Source organism: Lepisosteus platostomus, chromosome 2 (assembly GCF_059453375.1).
Source record: "Lepisosteus platostomus isolate fLepPlt1 chromosome 2, fLepPlt1.hap1, whole genome shotgun sequence".
Lineage (NCBI taxonomy): Eukaryota > Metazoa > Chordata > Actinopteri > Semionotiformes > Lepisosteidae > Lepisosteus > Lepisosteus platostomus.
In genome coordinates this window covers 17,262,914-17,284,691 of record NC_142612.1, presented here as the reverse complement: position 1 = coordinate 17,284,691, position 21,778 = coordinate 17,262,914, and the positions used below count along the sequence as shown (strand labels likewise).

Genomic DNA, 21,778 nt, shown 5'->3' with positions numbered 1-21,778 from the left:
CACTGTAAATATTTGGACAGGACTTTTGTAGTGTAAACTGTGGATTTGAATAATTTAATCACACTGATTTGGATGCTGAGAGTTATTAAAATACTGGAACAATGGGTGTTGTATCTTTTATATACTGTACCTACTGTGAATAAAAATTAATAGATTATTGGCATTCAGATTATTCACATCTTAAAACCCTTATTTAAAACAAAAAGAAGAAAAAATAAACACAAATTTAATGTTTAAAAATGTTGCCTTTTATTTTTCCTAATGGAAGTTGGCAGGTTTCTCGTGCCTTTCTCATGCAGGACTTTAATATACTGAAAAAGTTTATTCCCGAACATAGTCGGCTCCAAAATAAAATCCCTGCCTGTACGCCTGGCGGAGCTCCGCGCTGAGGCCTCGTTTCCTGTTGGGATTGTGGACATAAGTGAAAACTTTGAGTCTTATAGGACAATTCTTGAATAGCACAGTGTAAATATACGTACGTGACGTCTTAAAACATTTGAATGAAGAGGGGAGAGAGTGTGGAGTAGCACCGCCTTCCTTGCAGCAAGAGACTATTCGTTTCTTTCCCTTGACTGGATTTCTTCTGGTTTAACCCCCTACGGGCCGGGTTCCCTGTAAGAAGCCTCGGAATTTCCTAACAAACATCTGCGGGGAAAGTAGTCTCACACCTTGTACAGAACTATTCTGTTTCACCGGCACCATCTTTAGACATTCAGGTAGTAATGATTCCGATTATTTTTTTGCCATTATTAAAATAATGTCAAACAGAAGTGTAATCGATTCAAGTGATTGGAGAAATGGGAGATCTGGCATGTCAGCATTTTAACGATGCATTGAGCGATATTGAACACACAAGTTAGCACAGCACCTGTAGCCCGTCTGACTAAAAAAATAAGTTGGAATCGCATACATGTATGTATATGTCACCGCTACATAATGTCAATCATGTTTTTCTAATGAGCATTGAGCTAATTTGTTTGCATTCAAGGCGAAATATATGTTCGATGCATGTCTGCCGGTGAATACGAAAGTTTCACTGTGAGTGAAACGATTTTAAAAATGCATAAAATTTTAGGAAGCACGACTGCAGGGACACTGATTGCACTGCGTTATGTATTTATAGATCTTTTCTGTAAATGTATTACTGTATGGCGGAATGTCATGTACCGAATGTACCGAATATCGCAGTTACTGTACCATTGATCAATTTATCATCAATTCCAACTCTTTTTTTCTCTTTGATTACTATAAGGTAGTAAAGTAATTACGGCGACTTAAGTTTAATCTGAAGCTGCTGATAGGTAGCTTCGATTTAGGTTGAAGAAAGGTGGAAACGATTTTACTTATTTATTGGGGGAGAATACTTTGATACAGGGCTGATCCTTCTCTCTCTCAAAATAACCAAAAAAGTGGCCATTCCAGTTTCAAGAAAATCGGGTGGTTGCATGAGAATCAGACTTGCGATATATTTGAAGGAAGCACCGTAAGGTCTTAAAGGAGCTTAGACTCATAACTTGACATGAAGCAAATAAAAATATTTTGGCTGCCTTCCATTTTTAAAGCCGGAACCGGAGGCGTACTGAAATGTGAAGAGACTGTGCTTCTGAATGTGAACTTTAACCCTGCGCGTTCTGGTTATTCACGTTATCTGGCTCACTCCATCCATATGATCTGTTAGGTCTCACCAGTGCATGTCCTGACATGCTTTGCTGCAGGAGAAGGACAGGGCTGGAGCCGAGAGAGGAAGAAGGAGGACCTCGCACAGAGAGAACAGGAGAAGGAATTCCGTCTTGGCAGATCCCAAAGACTTATAGGGAAGAAAATCTGGGAGAGGAGCGCAGTGCGAGGAGTGTACAGTGAGCTGTACACAACAAGAGGAAAGATAAATGTTAGTGGTAATCAAGTGCTTGCCAGGACTTCCTGGATGAGGTTAAAAGAAGAAACACAGAGGCAGGCGGGACTTTTCCAAAAGCTTTTCTCAAGAGGAGATCAGGAAGATTTTGCCCCAAGAGCGCAATTAGGTGTGGCAACTCAAATTCCTTAGTTGTTTGTGATTGCCAGGGGACAGAAGACTCACAGGGGTGGGTGTATTCTCTGATCTTTTTTAGTACAGTTTTTATGAGGAATGTCCAGAGAGGTTACATTGCTTGGACAACAAAAAGTGATGCCACAGTGAAAAGCTTGTGAGAATTGTTTCTGGCTCTTCACTTTTAGCAGCCTGTTTTAAAGACGCCTATCCCAGACCCTCTCCTTCCCCAGAAATGGGTACGGCTGGGTGCACCCCTTGCTTCCTTCAGGGATGAGTACCAGTCTGCTGCAGGGTCGGTCCTTCTATTGCCGGGAATGGGCCCTGAACAAGATCCAGCACTGGCTAGAGAGCCGGGCTGTGGGTCGGACTCAGGGGGTCATGATCACCGGGGGCCCGGGCAGTGGGAAGACTGCCCTGTGCACCGAGCTGCTCTGGCCAACTTCCGAGGCCTGGGCCCGCGCTAACCTGGCATCCCGGTGCCTGGGTGCCCACTTTTGCCAGTGGGAAGACAAAAGGACGGTGTCAGTGTCCGGCTTTATCCTGGGATTGGTGGAGCAGCTCCAGAAGAGCCCCCAGCTCTTGGGCTACAGTGAAAGAGTGGCAGCCCCCGCAGTCCAGACAGCTTTGGAGCCACTGCAATGTGAGAGGGACCCCGACGAGGCTTTCAAAAGGTACTATATGCTCAATGAGAGAGTCTTGAAATGATTTAGAATGAATGTTACCATGTTGTACTAAAGACACAATTTCCCAGTCGGTTGTTGTATATTTAGGAGCAGATATACATCACCACATATGTGTTGTGCAAACTTGCCTCTACCGGCAACCCATCCAATAACAGTTTTATAGTTATTAAGGACCAGTGTGTTAGAAATACCCCAACATCAGATGTAGTTTTATTTAACTTTTGATCATGCTAATCAGATATGTGTTCTATTTAGTCTTGTTATTTAGTTTTGTTTTCCTTCAGATGAAGTTATTTGTGTATATTTTACTAAATGTGTAAGGAAGCATGTCTTTGCAAAAATGCCCAGGAGGTTAGATTAACTGGTAGAATCCTCTGTCCATCATTCGTCTCACAAAATGTGACTTCAGAAAACCTCTCACCTGATAACCTGATAACATGTTCATCATTCAGACTGTAACACTGCTTGTCAGATTGATGTTTATTTGGCATTTTCTAAGGCTTAATGTGCAGTGACAACGTTTCACGGCTCTTGAAGATCAAAGATTGGTTATTCCCAATGAATGGGCAGACAAGAAGAAAAAAAATGAAATGGGCACTTTTGTTTGGATTGGTTTGGAAATACAAATCCAGACTAAGCCATTGTTACTTTAAATGTGTGAGAGATTTGTAAGTATTTCTAGTTGTGTAGTGGTTTCTTCAACCTTTTCTCTTATCTAACCCCTGCTGACTGAGCTCTAAATTACTTTCTTCATGAAACTGCAGCATCTTAAACATAAAATAATTATTACTTTATATTGTGCTTTCAAAAGCAATAATCAAAATTTGATTGTCAATCGAAGATAGCTAAGCTTCTGAACTCCATAAAATGTGTTTGACTTAACATAAAACTGTAGTGAACTTTCAAATGTTAAGCATCTCGATATAGAAATGAACTCTTCCTGAACAGCCCTCTCATACTGTATAGGATCAGGAGTAGCTGGTAAGAGAGAACAATTAGCCTAAGTCAGTGGTTTCCGGTACAGCTCCTAAGGGACCTAACTGAGTCCTTAATTACAAGGTACTTGATAGGTATTTGCTATTTGACGTGCACTTTAATAATAATGTAATCAGCTTTTATAGTGTATCTTTCAAGTCACAACACAAGAAAACAATCAAAAGAGCTATACACAAATTTAACAGAATTAAAAGATTATGTACAAAAGTGAGTTTTAAGACAGAATTTGAAAGTGCTGACTTGCAAGATCTGATACAGTAAATACAATCTCCCCGAGCTCAGATCCTCGTATTGAGATCTGATAGAAGAGTCCAAATAATGAGCTGGTGTGTACGGAGTTAGGGGCTTTGAGTGCTGATATAGTCATGACTCAAAGCCCCTAACGATAGGCAGCAGAGTTTTGGATTAATTCCTTACACTTATATAGTGCTTTCAGCTATCAGTGGGGAGGAGAATTGAGTGACAAACCCAATTCATAGCTAAGGATTATAAGGTTAGCTTCAGTAGGTTGCCGTTTGTGAGTTGGAGTGTGAAATGGCTGCTGAAATCTGATATTGAAATCCACAGGAAGGCCTTGCAAGGACGCTAAAATAGGAGGGATGTGCCCAAGCATTTTACTGTGGTTAAAAGATGCAATTTAAGAACATACAGTATTTGGATATACCAGCAAGCACTGCAATACAGTAATCAAACCTGAAAAAGATGGACTGGACTACTACTTTTCTGTACTGTTCTACTAGAACACTACTAGCTTTTCTGGATTGGATTTGGAGAGATGTGTTTGAATCCGCACAATATTAATTAAAACATGAAACCAAACAGATTTAAGCAGTGGTGGAATGGATAAAAAAATTGGAAAATATTTTGTAACAAAAAAAAACGTTTTCAGGCGTAACTTATTTGCATATAAGTAAGCTTGTAACGTAAGAGAAATTAGCACTCTAGAATCCAAAAGCTGGATAATAATTATTTATAATTGGGCATGCTGGAGTCTAAATCCATTTTTTTTTTAACAGAGTGGTAATAACTACAAATTTAAGGGCCCTTTTGAATTTCCTTTAGGGCAACAGAGCTTTCCGCATTCAGGTGTGTTCACAATTGGACCTTTAGAGAAGGAAACAAATAACTCATTTTGGGAGACTGACGTCATGCCATGCCTACCTGCATCTGGAAATTGTAAATCAATCACATTTGAACAATTTTTAAGACTGAAACAACGTGGCATGGGCATAGTCATCCAAGCCGAGGAGAGACTGTTTAAAGTTCTGTGCGATGAGCAAGTCAATATCTATTAGTACAAAAGACTGAGCTCAGATGGCATGAAAATTAGCGGACCCAGGATCCCCCAGGAACTGGGCTGAGAACAGTGGCCTATGTTATATGCATCGCTAGAGCCTCGCATGACCTATTGTGCAATTTGAAAGTTTAATCGAGTTTCAAATATGGCCATAAATTGCAGGCAATCCAGTTTTGTTCAAATGAGTTAGAAATAAAATGCTTCATTGTTTCCGTATTTTTCAGCGAATGTTTCAAACATTTTGTGTTTGAGTTTTATGGAGATCTTCAGCTGAGATGAAATCAGAATTGTCATAGCTAGGATGGACATTATGCGACCCTGAGGATGGTATAGACCACATTCCTGCATTAAATTTACATCTTGAATTCTAAGCCTTTAGCCACTGTTTCTTAGTTTCTCTTGAGTAGAGGCTTTTGTTGGTTCTTAAAAGAGTCACGCAGCCATGATGTTTTTCTGAGCAACACATATCCCTGTTGTGTCTTGCGACATGGCCTCAGGCTGTCAGTAAACCCCGAGAACACTGACTGATAAGACTGGACACAACAGGCTGATTGATGGATAAGAATGGACAGAAAAAAATCCTACCCTACACATTTTTTCAGAATCGATACCTAGTTCAATACTTTTTTTCCTGGAAATACAGTTCAGCTAAAAATGATCTCTTTTGGGTTTAAAATCAGATGTTTATTGTTTGGGGAAGTCTGGAGAACACAGCCTAGACTCATTGCAGTATACTGCCGTTGTTTACTACATGATACTCAGCACACAAAGGGTTCAAATTCATATTCATTAACCACTCTTCAGCATCCCCTCTATCTGAGATGAATCCACACCAATTTAAACGGCAAATTAATCGTGGTCCTGAATTGCAATGAGTCTAATTAAAATACACAGAGCAGAACGAAACTGTGCTGAAATGCTCTCCCTTAAGCAATAGGCTATGATAGATAGATATATGATATATGACAGCTTAAATCGTGTTTAAAAGGGTCGATATTCTGAAATCCTGCACTCCTTGTCAGAGGTTTTCCAGCATCTCTTGGCTGTGTGATATGATCACATTGGCAGCACAGTTCCCGTAGGAGGAGTGAGAGGCGTACTAAGACCTGTAAGCCAGGGTACAACAGCCAAGAATGCTGTGATCTGATAAGATTATTGGTAAGGAATGGTTAAACCTGGCCTCTTGTAACATTTTTAATATACAGTACAGTCAAGTTCAGGATTGTCACAAGTAGGGGTCTTTAGCTTAAGAATTCATGAGGTACTGGAGAACATCACAGTAGATGTGGAGCAAATAAACATTTATTCATCCTCCGTTTCCACACAAACTCTCTTTTAAAAAATTGACAAATCAGTATAGCAAAAGACAGGAGAAAGATGGCATAGGAATGGCAAAAAGAATATATAATGTATGTACATCTTATATGAAAATCAAGACAAATTTCTGTTAGAGCAGGTGAATACAGTGTACAGGGAACTATTTCTGTTTCTAATTCCTCTGCCAAAGCAAACACAGCTTAAGAAATGTTGAAGTAAACCTTATCCTCAGATGTTTGTATCATGATCAGAAGGTAATTAAACAAGGCACCGAAGGGTTTCAAGTTATGTTTATACCTTACTCCTTTGTTTGACTTCCTTCTTTTAAAATAGATTTGATCATTTTTCCCTAGAATAAAAACACATATCTTTCACATCTGTGTTGGAACAGCTACACTGGCTCACAGTAGGTTATAGTATTGAAATGATATTTATTAATTATAGGAATATAATGTCTTGTGTCCACATCTGAAGTAGGGGTTATATTTGCATAAATGAAAAGCAGCACTGTAAGCAGATAATGAGATTTTGGTAAATTAGCTCCTGTTTATTCTACCAAATTAAAGGCCTTTGTGAGGCTGAAGGAAAATTGGGACATACAATTTTGAAAGAAAAAATAAACTATGTATTTTACAGGGCCTGATTACCTTGACTTATTTAAGAATAGTGTTGTATGTTCTGCTGTTTCTACAATTATTTCATTTTGTGTTCATGGGATGGGTTATGTGTATATTACTGTATGTTACATTACAACTTTGTGCCTTTCATGCAGTGTACTTTCTTGTTTTGTTATGCAGCACTCAGGTGCACTTAGTTAAAATGCGCCTTGCACAACAGACAAAGATATTTATATATAAATTTTCAGTTTTCTGTTTGCTGCCAAGCCATAAACAAAGTCTGGATGCTGTACTTCTTTGAGGCAGAATTGCTGTTTTGTTTCTAAACAGATGTACTTTCCTGTGCATGAAAGTTGCCAAACTCGATTTAAGGATCATTGAGAATAAAACTTAGTCCTTTGCAAAGAAAAATATTTAAAATACTGTAAAGAGAAAATACTGCGATAGCCTGGTATCCCAATAGCCTTGTGTCCATTGCTTGCCATATTAGTCTTAGGCTTCCCCGTGAGCCTTTATTTTTATAAAGTGGTTAGAAAATGGATGGATGGAAAGATATAATAAAGAGATTCCCTTTTTAGAAGTATGTGCCTTAGGTTTGATTCAAAAATTGCCACCACAGAGGCATTTATTACAAAAGATGACGGTGGGTTCTTCAGTCTTGGAGCATTATAATAGCCTGTCCCTTTTCTATTCTCTTTTACTCTTGGAGCTCAGAGTAAGCCCATGTTTACTCACCTTATTAACTTTACTGTACATGTAGGCTGATATGGAGTGTTCTTCTCAGTTAAATAGTCTGGAGCCTTGCTAATATTGTATAAAGCACTTCATATAATTTAATATAATTTCAATCCTATAACCTACTTTAAGCCAGTGTAGCAGTTCCAACACAGGTGTGAAACATTTTCATTTCAAAACATTTCACAGTAACAGCAGCATTCAATACAAGCTGTAAATGAGACAGAGCAACATTTGTAACACTGGAAAACAAGAGACCCGAGTTTGAAATTGTTACAAAGTATTAACGCTTTTTTCAGATCTTAAGAAAGTTATCAGTAGATTGTTTAATAAGCGAGTAAGAGCTTAGAACAAAATCAGTTTTCTCCCTCCACCCAAGTTTCTCAGGTTGGACTTTAAACTTAAAGTCAAATTATCCAAATTTGTTTCTGTCAATACTTGTTTCAAGATCCTACTATTAAGACCAAACTGCCTTTGCAAATAACTGCGGCATGATTTTAAGACGTCTTAACTTTTAATGTCGGAAACATATTCAAATAAATCTGAAATAGTCTTGATGTCCCTTGTTTTCTGTTGTGTCATCAGCATAACACTGAATGTTGACTCCATGTTTCAGAATGATCTATTCTACCTAATGAAAACATGTATGAAGAAAATAACAGAGGACAATGAACAGAACCCTGAGGCATACTACATATAATATGAGCCCGTTTTAATGCAGGTCTTTCACAACATGACAAAATACTTTTTGTTGGTTAGGTATTATTTAAACCAATTCAGAACAGTTCTCTATAGGCCCACCTATTATTTTAGACCATTCAAAAAACATGTATGTTCCACAGTAATAGATGTAGCACAGGATTAAAATAGAAAAAATTGAAACTGTACACATACAGTAAATAGGTTATTTGTCACTTTTACCAGAGCAGCCTCTGTGCAGAATGGATCTGCATGCTTGCATATTTTTAAACATTTGTTCATAAACTCTTGTTTTTCTATTAGATGCCTTCTCAGTTGAGATTTGGTGGTTGTCAACTATGCTTACTGCAGCAATCTTTCACTGGCATGTGGAGAGCTGGCCCTGTGAATCCTTTCTTCCAGAACCTCTTCTTGAGCCATTTGACACTGTAAGCACCGGTTTCTTGCAGGACAGCAGGAGCATTATGTCTCTCAGAGTTATCATACAGTACCAGGCTCTCGACTGTCCAGTCAAGTCACAGAGGTCAATGCAAACCCACCTAATCCAGAAATGCAAAACCTAAGATAAAACTCATGAGGGATGTCCTCAGAGATACAGTAGGTGATTTACCCTTAGTCATGTCCTCCTTTTGCTCAGTCAGGGTTGTGCACCACCCAGAACGGTGGATGCCATAGGAAACAAAGTAGGTAGATCAGACATTAGAGAAACTTTGTTCAGTTTACCCTGTCGTATCAAATATAGGACTTATGGTAATTTAGAATAAAAAAGGCAAAGTATTAATATTATCTGCCCTCAGTCTAACAGTAATACCCTCTACCTAAGTGTTTAGTGAACTAAATTAACATACAGTTTTACCGTGCCCTGTTTTTCCAAATAAAAAGTTGAGATACATTCATGCTCTTCCTGCAATGCAGAGGACATTGTGACAAGTGCACCAGCATGACATCTGATGAAATACAGATGCATGATTTCCATTAGTGTTCTCAGGAAGCTGATGAAAAGAAGCATATGGAAACTTAAAAGTGTGGTCTCTGAATTCTTTAACGGTTATTAAATGGCTAGCAGAGATTCCATGCTGACATGTCATTCTCATTATGTACAAGGAATATACTGTACAGTAGCTGTCTTGTGTTCACACCTGAAGTAGAGGTTATATCTAAAGAGTCCTGTCACTCCATTTACAGTGCCAAGCAAACATCTTCAACCCCTACCAATAACGTCACATTTTAATAATATTTTAAAAATACAAATAATTTACAAACAATGTTTCAAGTGCCCATGGCGAAAATCATAACCAGGACCCAAAAGCTGAGAGCAGTGGTGTTAACTGACAAGTGCATTTACTTGGTTTAGTTCACCAACTCAGGAGTAAAATAAGCTCTTACACAGAGCAAGTAATCCTCTCGTTTGTATTTATCGGTGTCAATAAATGGTATAGTTGGCAGTAGACATTCATATTTTCAGTCTGGAGAACTTCCCTACCCACACAGACAAAGGATTTAGCTGCTGTATCCCTGGCCATCAGCCCTCTCCAGACACACCCTATGCTTTAGATCTCTGGGTTTTCTCTCACTGAAATCAGGTGTGTTGAATTACGTTCTAACTCACTGAAGACCTAATCTTTCTCAACCACTTTTGGGCTGTTTTGCCTGGACCATATACAGTATGTTCTTAGCTCTAGGTGGTGCAGTGTGATTTCTTAAAATGTCTTTTAGTATGGAAACGGATAGCTTAGGTATTCAGTTTATGTTCCTGCGAGCTGCATACTGTATGTCTGTCGACAAGTCCTATTGGCTCCTTGAGTGCAGTGTTACAGGAAATCCCATAGCTTCTTAAGCCCTGACTCATAAAGCCACTGAAGAACCGCCCTCCTGCCTGAACAAGACCAGGGGTGGGACCACAGCTCTGATAGGGTGAAAGAGAAACTGTTTTGCAATATTCCTAATTTAATGTCTTGTTTGAAAATCGGATAATCAGACTTGTTATGGCAGAAGTCTGAAATTTCTTAGCTCAGGTTTTAGTTCTGTCTTATTCTGCTTGTATTGCATTGTTGTTATCAAGGTGTATGGAAATCTTTTTAAGTGCTTGGTTTCAAATGTTATTTGAATACGTTGTTTTAGCTTAAAAGATGTATTTAAAAAACGCCAAACTGAATGATCGCGTGATTTAAGTATCAGTTCTGATATGATCTGTAGTTAGAATTAATTTATTGACCTGCAGTAGTTATTGGAGGACATCTGCTGTAACCTTTTATTGACACTGTGCATATTATCTTTTGAACAGCTGAACAGTTAACATTTTATTAAATCCAGGTTAATATTAATACCCAATGGTACAATGGTATACAGTTCGTAACTGGGACACATTATGTAGTACTTGGTATAGGTGCCTGCAGGTAGCACTGGGGCTGGCACTCTTCCTGCAGTGGCACTGACTCCCCTTCACTTGTGATGTGTTCTACTCTTAGGGCCTCTGTAAGGTGACTTTGGCCTTCCTTTCCCCTTAGGGCAGTGCTGCTGCCTCTGCTGGACATACCCGCTCCATCCCAGACCCTGCTTCTCCTGGTGGATGGTCTCGACTCCGGGTGGATGGAGGTGGCTGTAGATAGGCAGGCTGTGGAGAAGAGCAGCTCCATCGCGGAGCTTCTGTCCAGTCACCAGCAGCTCATCCCAGGGTGGCTTCTGCTCATCTGCTCCACACGCCGCCAGAACAAAGCAATAAGCAAAATGTTTTCAGGTAGGGGTCCATGGGTCGAAAGCACCTCATGCTTAGTTGTACACATTGAAATATTACTAGAAAGTTTTTTTACTTTGGGGCAATCTGGAGACAAATGGCAATATTAATGTTTTAGAGAACATGTGTCAAATTGTTAGTCACCTGACTAGTCACTTTTATTCTGCTCTTCTTCAGTCAGGGCAACATTGAATGGAGCTGCAATCTTAGCAGCCCACGATGTACAAAATTAGCCTCCTTCTTTCGAGATGTACATCCCACACAGTCATTACCACTGAATAGCTGATGGCTGGTGTTGCAGTATCTTATCATGTGAAGCAGCTTGCTCTATGAAATACCTCAGCTCTCCAAGCAAACTATCTTTGGTATTTACTGTTCTTTAAGGACATGACATCTTTGTAAAAGCTAAGTGGGGGGCCAGTAGAAATTAATTCCATACTAAGAAAGTGTCTATATACCAAAAAAAGGCTCAGCAGCTGAAATATTGTGTTTCTTCTTTCTGCTATTGGAATTATTCTTTACATTTTTCTTTGTTAAAAATGCTACTGCTATTAAATGTTATCATAAAAAAATCAGACTACATAGAAGGTTGAGCCGGATCACATACCTGTAGAGGACCTGGTGTGAAAATTGGTGTTTGGTCTTATCTGTGTAGTGTGCTGTTATGTTTTCATTCTGATATCTGCGATGATGGCTGACAATTTTCCTTTCCCTTTTTGCAGGTTTCCGGAAGCTGTGTCTTGATGACCTTCGCAAGGCTCACACTGTGCGAGATGTGCAGCAGTACATCCTGTTGCGGCTGGATAAGGAGGGATCCCTTCGGAGGCATCTCACGCCTGAGACAGCCGACATGCTCAACCAGTTGCACATTAAGAGCAATGGGTGCTTCCTTTTCCTGGAGCGAGTCCTGGATGGGGTGGTGGAGAACTTTGTGGCCATAAGAGAGATTCGAGACATCCCGGGCACACTGAATGGGCTGTACCTGTGGCTCTGCCAGAGGCTTTTCCCCAGAAAGCTTTTCTCCCGGGTGCAACCCATGTTGAATGTCCTACTGGCCACTCCCCATCCCCTTACGCTGAATGAACTTTATACTGCAGTCTGGACAAAAGATATGGATCTAACCCTTCCTGATTTTCAGGGCAAACTGGATGCCCTTTCTATGGTCTTGATTGATGGACCCCGTGGCACCAAGCTCCTGTTTCATGCCAGCTTTGCTGAGTGGCTGACAGATGTCAAGTATTGCACACAGAAGTACCTCTGCAACCTGGCTGAGGGCCATGGCATGCTTGCTATGTCTCTCACTCTCCGGGGACCACAGCTTTCCTCAGAGGAAGTGTATCGACTTGCCTTTCACTTGGTCAGCTCTAACTTGCATTCAGACAACCTGACTCTTTTGGCATTGTGGATGGTTTGGAATGATGTGCCTTCTTTCACAGGTAATTCCCTGGATCCGGACTCTTTACCCCCTACTGCAGTACAACAGGAAGTTCTGCAATTACTAATGAAAACTGGTCTTTGCTCACCTTTGTTCTCAGATTCCAATAATTTGTGCATCGGATGTGTATCAAATGGAAGAGTAATTAGAAAAGCCCTGGAGAGAGAGGACTCTGTTCGAGTTTTATTGGAAAATGGTGCAAGTGTAAACCAGACTGATCCCAGTGATGGACGGTCTTTGCTAGCTAGTGCAGCCCATGCAGGTTCAGCAGATGTGGTGGCCCTACTTCTCTCTAGAGGAGCTGATCCAGAGATCACTGATAACCATGGACAGACACCTTTGACTTTGGCAGCTCGTCAGGGTCATGCCAAGGTGGTGCAGTGCTTGCTGGGGTGGGCCCGATGTGAGAATGGTGCCTTACGAATGATTGACCATGCTGATATTGAAGGCTGGACTGCTCTGCGCTCTGCAGCATGGGGTGGCCACGCAGAGGTTGTTTGTCTTCTTCTAGATGCTGGTGCAGATGTGGATGGATGTGACTCCGAGGGACGGACAGCCCTGCGAGCTGCAGCCTGGGGGGGACACGAGGAAATAATCTGTACTTTACTAGATCATGGTGCACAGGTTGACCTCCCAGACCGGGATAGACGCACTCCTCTCATTGCAGCAGCCTACATGGGTCATCGGGATGCAGTAGAGATATTGTTAGACCATAATGCCCAGGTAGACCTGCGGGACAAAGATGGACGTACAGCCCTGTCAGTGGCTGCCCTGTGTGTGCCCTCAGCTGCTGGACGAGGCTACGGGGATGTAGTGAGTTTGCTTTTAGACCGAGGAGCTGATCCTGGTCACAAGGACCAAGATGGGATGACTCCTTTGCTGCTGGCTGCCTATGAAGGCCACGAGGAGGTGGTGGAGTTGCTTTTAGAAGCTGGTGCAGATGTGGATGAAGGGGCAGGGCTTTATGGTGGTTCTGCTGCAGTGACACCATTGCTTGCTGCAGCCTCAATGGGTCACATTTTGGTAGTGAACATGCTGCTCTTTTGGGGGGCAGCTGTTGATGCTATTGATGGTGAGGGACGCACAGCTTTGAGCTTGGCAGCAACCCGTGGCAGTGTGGAGGTAGTGCGAACACTACTGGACCGTGGGCTGGATGAGAACCACAGAGATGATTTGGGCTGGACACCCCTGCATGCGGCTGCCTGTGAAGGGCACAGAGGAGTATGTGCAGCCTTAACTGAGCGGGGCAGCATGGCCAGAGTGAATGAGCTAGACAATGATGGGAGAACACCACTCATCTTGGCTGCCCAGGAAGGACACTGTGACACTGTAAAACTGCTGCTTGACAGGCGTTCCCCCATCAGCCACAGGGCTTATGATGGGCATTCTGCACTAAGTGCAGCTGCCCTTGAAAACCACAGAGAAGTGGTGGAACATTTGTTGAGACGAGGAGCTGATCCAGACGTTAGGGATGCTGAAGGCAGGCCTTTGCTTTACCTCCTAGTGCTTGAAGGGTGTCTTGATATGGCATCCCTGTTCCTTGAAAAAGCGAAAGTTCCATTGGAATCTCAAGATGCTGAAGGTAGGACAGCTCTGCATGTGGCTTCTTGGCATGGACAGCTAGAGGCCATCAGGCTGCTTCTTCAACATGGCGCTAATGCGAATGCTCAGGATGTAGAGGGTCGTCCTCCTTTACATTCTGCTGCATGGCAGGGCCATGCAAGTGCTGCAAGCCTCCTTATTGAATCTGGGGGTGCAAATGTGGACCAAACGTGTCACCAGCAAGCAGCCACTGCCCTCTGCATTGCTGCCCAGGAGGGTCACACAGAGGTAGTAGAGGTCTTGTTGGCAAAAGGAGCTAACCCAACCCATGCAGACAAGTATGGACGTACCCCTGTTAAAGTAGCTGGCAAGAGAGGTCATACCAAGATTGTACGACTTTTGGAGAGCTATGGGGCACCACACTATGTGGGATTATTGCCCTCTTCCCCTTGTATGCAGCAGTCAGAGACATGCACCATGAAGACTCAATCCTCTGGGATTACGTCTGCCAGCTCAGGAAGCACAGGAGAAAACTATAGGGATCAAGGGCTGCCTTCTCTTCAGCACAATCAGACAGCCAGCTCCTCATCCTGTTCTCCTGGATCTACCACTGAAAGGTACAAATCTTTAGTTGCTTCAGAAAACTCTGCCCAGAGCTCCAAGAACTCATCTTCCACTTGCCACTCCCTGGCAACTACACAGACAGTGCCGGTGGATAGCTTGAGCTTCACACAGCAGATCCAGCAGCACTCACTTCCACGGAGCAGAAGCAGGCCCTCCACCGTGGTGTCCCCAAACTCCACACTGCGCAGCAATGGCAACAAACACAAAGTCAGTCCACTTTCACCACAGCCCATTTTTGACTCTGCTGTTCCAGGCAAGCCCATTGTGGTCTCAGGCTCTGTGGTGGCAATGGGAGACTTTCTGAAGCCCAAGATTCCTGCTCCCCCTCAAAAGGCTGAGGGTCTTGGGATGAAAGTCCTGGAAAAAACCCAGAGTCCCCAGCTCACTGGTGGGGGAAAGTGGAACTCTGTCATGGCTTCTCTTGGGGTGACACCTGGGCAAGAAAGTCCTACACGATCCCTAAAGACAAGGGACAGCCCACCTCTTGGATATCCTATCACAGGGAGTCCAACGGGAGGCTCTCAGCAGGAAGAGAGGGATGTTACTCTGAAGACGGCTGAACCCCCTCTCTGCATTCCAGCTGGACCCAGTCCCAGTGCCTTACCAGCTGAGCCTCTGTTTTCCTTAACCACCATGGACCCACAACTACACCTTAAACAAGCCATCAAGCTGCAGTTTGAGGGACCAACTAGTGCTGTGCTCTACAAGAGGGAAACCCCTTTGTAAGGTAAGGAAGGTGGTTGGATGGGGAAAGTAAATGAAAGAGAAAAATTAGAAGATCAGAGATAACCATCTTCAACAGCAACAACACATTTAATATGGCAACTCTTCAAATATAATGTAAAACAAAGCATTTTTGGAGGCTTAACATTAATGCTCTGACAACACAGGCGCTACATTAGATTTCTCTGAATATCAGTGTTACTGATTTCTTATAGTCCACTCAAACTTTGAGAACAGTAGTTCCTTAAGCGGTATAGCTCTGATGAATTGCTTCAGGAATACAGGTATAGAGTTGAAGTTTGGACTGAGAAAACTGCTTGTCCTTGTAGAATGTGAATCGGAAACAAGCAATTCACAATCCTGGAATGTATTTGCAATATCCTTATATGTACTGCTTTGAACATACAGGTTTCATTATTTCCTTTAAAGGAATACTAACAACTTAAGAGCATTAACATAAATATTTCCCCTTGATCTGATTTCTCTGTCAGTTTTGCTGAAAAACTTTTTACTTCTAATTTCTATTTTTTTTTTTAAATAACAAAATGCTTTATACACTAAAAACGAACCTTGTGTGAATTGTAATTTGGGGTAGGTTTGGGGCAGCCAAGGGTCACACAGTTTTTTTGAGATTGTTTTTTTTTTATATAGGTCAATGTGGGGACGTGAAATGGCTGGAAAACAGTGATTTTAAGACTTCCTGTGAAGAGGAGAGGAAATTACCACTGACATTGTGAGCCTTCTTTTGATAAGCACCCTGAAATACTTCAAAGACCCCATGTTTACATCCTATTATATAGTTGCTACTACTAGCACCTTGTAAAATACAATAATTTGTTCATTTTCAGGTCTCTTAACATTCTAATGAATAGGTAACAGCGCAGCCATCTCTTGATGCTATCCAGGTTGGGATAAGCTGGTTGAACAAGGACAGATCGGAGAGAATTTAAATGTAAGTGCATGGACTCATAAATGGAGGCACACAAATGTACTGTACCTGGCTACAGTGAGGGCTTTCTTTTAAACCAGAACTGAATGCAAGAGAAAGTGTTTTTGAACATTAGTAGGGTCAGAAGATTGCCTAGAGCTTGTCCTAACTGGTTCTGATCATGCCTATAGGCAAATACAATACAAACAACATGGTATATATTTTACAGGATCCCTGAAGGTTAGAGAAGTTGGTGGTTTGGACCAAGATAGGCAAAGGTGACTGCAACACACTAGAGTAGGTCCAGCCTCTGGTCATTATGGTTATATTTCCTATTATGCAGTGTAAATACGTGAATGTGTGGGGTTTATGTACATAGATCCAATTCTGCCACACTACTGTTAAGGAGGACCTGCCACAATGACATAACTGAGAGATGTTCCATGAAGGAGCAGTTAAATGAGCGCTTTCTATAAAGCACCAGGCTTTAAGTTGGAAACTGGAGGTAGAGAAGAAACCTGCTGTGGTGGGCTTACTATTTATCAGGAAACATCACCAGTGTGTTTCCACTTCCAGAAAGGTTTGCTGAAAAATGTGCCTGGGTGTAATTGATGGCATTGTTCAGCAGAGCTGTGTACTTGACTCTTTAATTTGAATAACAACTGCAAGAATGTCAGCACTGTGTGGCTATATGTGTGGATAAGAGGGGTTCATCTACTGAAAGAGGGTAAGAATTTCTCAAGTCTATATGTTTTCAGAAATACTTTTCAGAATCAGAAATACTAATTTACTAATCAGAAATAAAACAGTTTTAATTGTTTTATTCATTGATTGCAAAGAGTATCCTGAAAATCCTGGTACAGGATATTCTAATCTGAATACAAAAGGAAATCAGTCCATTAATTTTAATTACTTGTAAATCTTTTCTAATAAATAAATTAGAACCATTTCATGCATCTCTAGTGTTATGCAGTCTGGCAGCTGAATTTCACAAGTTCTCACTGATTGAAGCAATAAAGCTATTGAGATATGTAAAAGAAAATTAAAATATAATTGTAAGTAGTAATTAAAGCTTGTTTTTTAATCCAAGTTGAAATCTACTTCAATACAAGAAGATCTTATAATTCACTTTCCAATTCCAGCAGTCACTGTTGACAGTGTTCTCAGACGCAGTATTAACTGAAGTGAGCAGATATTTACGTTTGTATCAGAAAGAGTTTAAAGGACGCTAAAGGACACAGCAGTATTTAGTCTGGCTGCAGTTTTTTCTGTCAATGTATGTCTTTTCAGAAAAGCAATATCATATATAAATAGTCTGTAAATCTTTGCTAATTGCATAATACTGTAGTGCAAATTGGAGGAAAAAAAACAACGTCATGTGAAAGCAGGATTGGAAAGTCATCACAGTGATCCTACAACAATTCATAGTGGGGATGCTCTTTTGTTATTTTTCTGCAATTTGTGGTGTGTTTAAAGATTTGAAGGAGTTTAAAATGGATGCTATTCCAGGTTTAAAAGGACTCCGGGACTGAGTCTTGAGATGTTGGAACCTTGCTTTTTAGGGTGTGAGAGGTTCTGGGAAGAGGGTAGCATCCTTATGGAATTTGACAGTGAGTCTACAGCAGTGTTTAACACTTCAGCACGCGGGAAATATTTTCTTACAGGAGATGGTACCCTATGGCAGAATGAGGTGTTTGAATCATAGAGGATCAACAAGAGTGAATCGGGGGAGTGAATTGTACTACTGTTTAAAGATTACATTGGTTCTTGTGTTAGTGGTTTCCTTTAATTGAATTTGATTGACCTCAGCCTGTCCAGTGTGTCAGTGATGAGTCGGTTGAGCAAAGCACATCGTCCATCAGTGTGCAAGGTCACTCCTTCCTCAGATGGTTAGTAATGTTTCTCCACATTCACTGGCTAAGGTGGCACACAAATTCGAGCTGAACCTGCAGGAGTGAAAACGCCCCACGTGCCTGAACACAGGCGCCTCAGATGACACAACTCCTCGTGGTAATGGTAATGGGCAGACAGTGTGGCAGCGAGACAAAGAGTTGTGCTTCTCACCCACCTTCACTCTAGATCCACTAGCCCCTGCCTGGACGGTCGTCTGACTGAGCTTCTCTGGTGAACACAAAAGAGAGAGGGCTGCAGAGCTGTACAGCCGCGACTGCCCAGTCTCCACAGTCTCTTCAGCTGCTGCTTTTCCAGCCACACCATCAGTGTGATGTTGGCAGCCGAGCATGCGGTCTAGATTGAGCCCAGTCAGATCAGGCTGGAGGGTCACTTAGGAGGGCCCATTAAGTCTGACAGCCAGTTCTCAGTTTGCCTCCCTGTTGCTCACGGGGAGAGCTGAGAAGTTGGTCTTCCGATTGTGGAGGTGCGTGCGTAGTCCTGACTGTTGCCCTGTCTTCACAAGTGTCTTCGAGGCATGAGGGTTTAGTACAAGAGGTTTGTGGGGGGGCAGAGGCCAAGACTGATCCTTGAGTACTGTTTTAAAGCACTGGCATCAGCTCGGGATGGAAAAGATTAAATATTTAACTATACAGTTGTGTTCAATAGTGTAGGCACCCCTGGTCAAATTATTTTTTTAATCGGTTAAAATTGGCAAATACATAGTAATTGTGCATTAAAATTTGCAGAATCATGTCACGTTTACGTTTGCACCATGCAGGGGTTGTGCCAACTTCTTTTCACTTAGAGATTCTCTGAAACATGCAATTTAACCAGGGGTGCCTAGACTTTGGCACACAACTATGAATATATAAATATGTTCCTAAAACCGATTAAACATTAAATTAATATTTTTTTACATAAAACTTAATGTTTAATATGTGTACATGATACGGCTGATGTGAGCACCTGTGATGAAGATCACGCAACATAAACTGTACATTTTGGACTTACTAGGGCACTTTTAATAGAGGCCGGTAAGCCAGGACTCAAATTTCACTTCGCATCTGTTTTTTTTTCTTGTGATATCATGGGAAGTGCATTAGTCCATGCAGAAAAACGAAAGCTGCAGAACATGAACGTTAGTATTTTCAACAAAACAGCAGGGGCTTTCTGGCAAAAGAATGTTTTGAAAACACCAAACAGAATTTCACTGCAACACATAACACTTTTAAGATATTTTCAATGGGGTTTTATAACATTAGTATTATCTATGAAACAAATTATATTAAATAGTTTAAAAACATTTTTCATTAAATGTTATTTGCATCAGATCAACATTAATATTAAACAGCAGTACAGTTTTGAAGAGCCCCGAAAGGGAAAAATGAATTAGTCTGTGTAGCTGGAGTATAAAGAAGGGATGGTGCACAGCATTAATGCAAATTTCCCTTTTCCAGTAACATCCATATTTTCAGAAACAAATATAATACTTGTTTTCAGAAACAAGTTTGAATGTGGCAGAGAGTTTTAATATTTTAACTTTTTGTTAACCATGGATGGCTTATGCAGTAGATGATCTCATGAGCACTGTCCTTAAATACAATATTGCCAATGGGGTCTTGTCTTTGTTTAAAGGAAGTATTGTCATATTTTGAATGCCTGTCTTTTCTGGTACTTAATAGTTTTATGTGAAATTAAGTTATAGTACACTCTTATGAACCACTGTCACCTCTTAGGAATTTAGTTTGATTTCACCAACGTATTCCTTTTCTAATAAGAGCATGTGCACTTACCTTTTCTAAAAGACACAAATTTATTATTCCAAATTGTTTGTTTTTCACCTTTTGAAAGAATGAGCCTTTTCAAATGTTCTATAAATCTATTTAAAAAACTGCCTTGAATTTTAAGTGGGCATATCAGTGTTCTTATTGGAAGACACCTGAAGGCAGGAACACGGACTCCTTGGAGATGAACATGATGAAAGAGGTGTAAATAACTGCACTTTTTCATGGGCTGCATACAGTATATGAAACAATATCACTGTATCAATATGAAGTGATAATGTTGTGTCAAGCAAGAAAAACAAGGAAAAGGTTTTTATATTGTTTTAGCATTGCTTAAAAGTGTATCTAAAGCTTTTGAAAACTAGGAGGTGAAAACTGTTTTTAGTCAATTTTGAACTCAGTGAAACACTTAATCTTGTATTGTTTCTTCCATGTCTAAGAAATGTGTTGCCTTTGTAATTGATGCTAACACAGACAAGAGCCATGTTGTGTCATGAAGGGCACTATATAAAATAATGATTAAAATCATAGGTATTGGTCAGAAACCCTGAAAAATGGAGATCAAGAGGAAGTGCTACTGAAGCATTATTGCACAAGGCCGTGCACAGGGCTGCATTCCTCAGTTTGAACAGGTAAATCGAAAACAGGTCTGTCCTGTCAGTTGCTTATTCTTTCTATGGGGTGTGTACAGTTTGGGGTTATGATTCTAATGCACATTTCTCTTTTTAAAAGCTACTGTTTGTGTTTACTATTGTACAACACAGAGGTTTGTTATTTTTCTAAAGGGTGCTTAATGTATTCTGCATCAGTGGTGAATTTTGAACATAAAATCTTCTTTTGTAACATGTCGGTGAATATATCATTGACGTACAGTAGTATCTGTTTAAATACTTGTCCAAAGAGAAAATTTGCTAACGTGAAGCACTTTACAAATAAATGAACTTTTCCAAAATTTAAACAAAAATATATTGGCTCTATGATATGTTTCAGGTTTGTTGTATTTATTTTAAATCACCTTTTTGTCGAAAGTACTTGAGTTATTTTTCCAGACTTGTTACTTATTGATTTGTAAATGACAGTGATGACTCTTTGCGTACAAGTGGGTCCCACACTGTCAGTCAGGCGGTGTTCTAAGAGACCAGCTCCAGGTCAAGGCCTGAAATGAACATAGTGTTGTCTTTCCATCTTCTAATTATGGAAGACAATCAAAAGTTCTTGCACGGTTTTCTGTAAAGAACCTAGAATCTTATTTGAATTCTAGAGGATGACTACATTGGATTAAATTAACTGTGGGTGGTTCATGTGTTGAACAACACTGTCATTTCAAAGCCAAAAAAAACACTGTATACAGTACCATAGCAGTCACCCACTATGAACAAACACAATGGAAAACTCTGTGAATGTCTTGTTTCATTTTTTAAATAAAAACTTTTATTGTAAATTATGGAATCTGAAACTTTTTGCTTTGTTTTATCTCTGCATCTGGGTGAAGGTGCTGTGTTTTGAGCTGCAAGGATAGGTCTTCAAAAAAAACATTAAATAAAAAAGCTGTCTGGATAGAAGGAACTCCTAATTGAATGTTTCATGCCATTTACAAATATCACACACTCTGTTCTCATTTATATGGAGTTTTTAGCAATGGGCATATCTAGCTTTGGTATTTTTAAATGGCATTTAAAAAAAATCTCAGATGTAATTTGAGTAAAGCATTGTTATACACATACTGTATACACAAAGTTTTT

General features: G+C 40.6%; 1 protein-coding gene across 6 annotated transcripts; it reads left to right on the top strand.

The window, feature by feature from the left end:
* Positions 1–371: 371 nt before the first annotated feature.
* On the top strand, positions 372–21,477 carry ankrd50l (ankyrin repeat domain 50-like). Of its 6 annotated transcripts, XR_015925714.1 has the most exons (7): positions 372–716; positions 1,679–2,700; positions 10,881–11,110; positions 11,830–15,435; positions 16,083–16,164; positions 16,280–16,383; positions 18,439–21,477. XR_015925714.1 is itself a non-coding variant. In XM_088601405.1 (5 exons), exons 2-4 carry the CDS (start codon positions 2,300–2,302, stop codon positions 15,432–15,434), a joined length of 4,236 nt encoding a protein of 1,411 aa, XP_088457531.1. In that variant the 5' UTR covers positions 372–716; positions 1,716–2,299; the 3' UTR covers position 15,435; positions 16,083–21,477. The 6 variants fall into 6 exon arrangements, 3 of the variants coding, with proteins under 3 accessions (XP_088457531.1, XP_088457522.1, XP_088457552.1); XR_015925712.1 differs by having other exon boundaries at positions 16,280–21,477; XR_015925713.1 differs by having other exon boundaries at positions 16,083–16,383.
* The last annotated feature ends 301 nt before the right edge of the window (positions 21,478–21,778 follow it).

Excerpts from the sequence above, each read along its gene's own strand:
- ankrd50l (XM_088601405.1), top strand. The coding sequence starts at position 2,300 with ATGAGTACCAGTCTGCTGCAGGGTCGGTCCTTCTATTGCCGGGAATGG. Across the intron at positions 2,701-10,880 it reads CCCGACGAGGCTTTCAAAAG|GGCAGTGCTGCTGCCTCTGC; the intron begins GTACTATATGCT and ends CTTTCCCCTTAG. Across the intron at positions 11,111-11,829 it reads AATAAGCAAAATGTTTTCAG|GTTTCCGGAAGCTGTGTCTT; the intron begins GTAGGGGTCCAT and ends CCCTTTTTGCAG.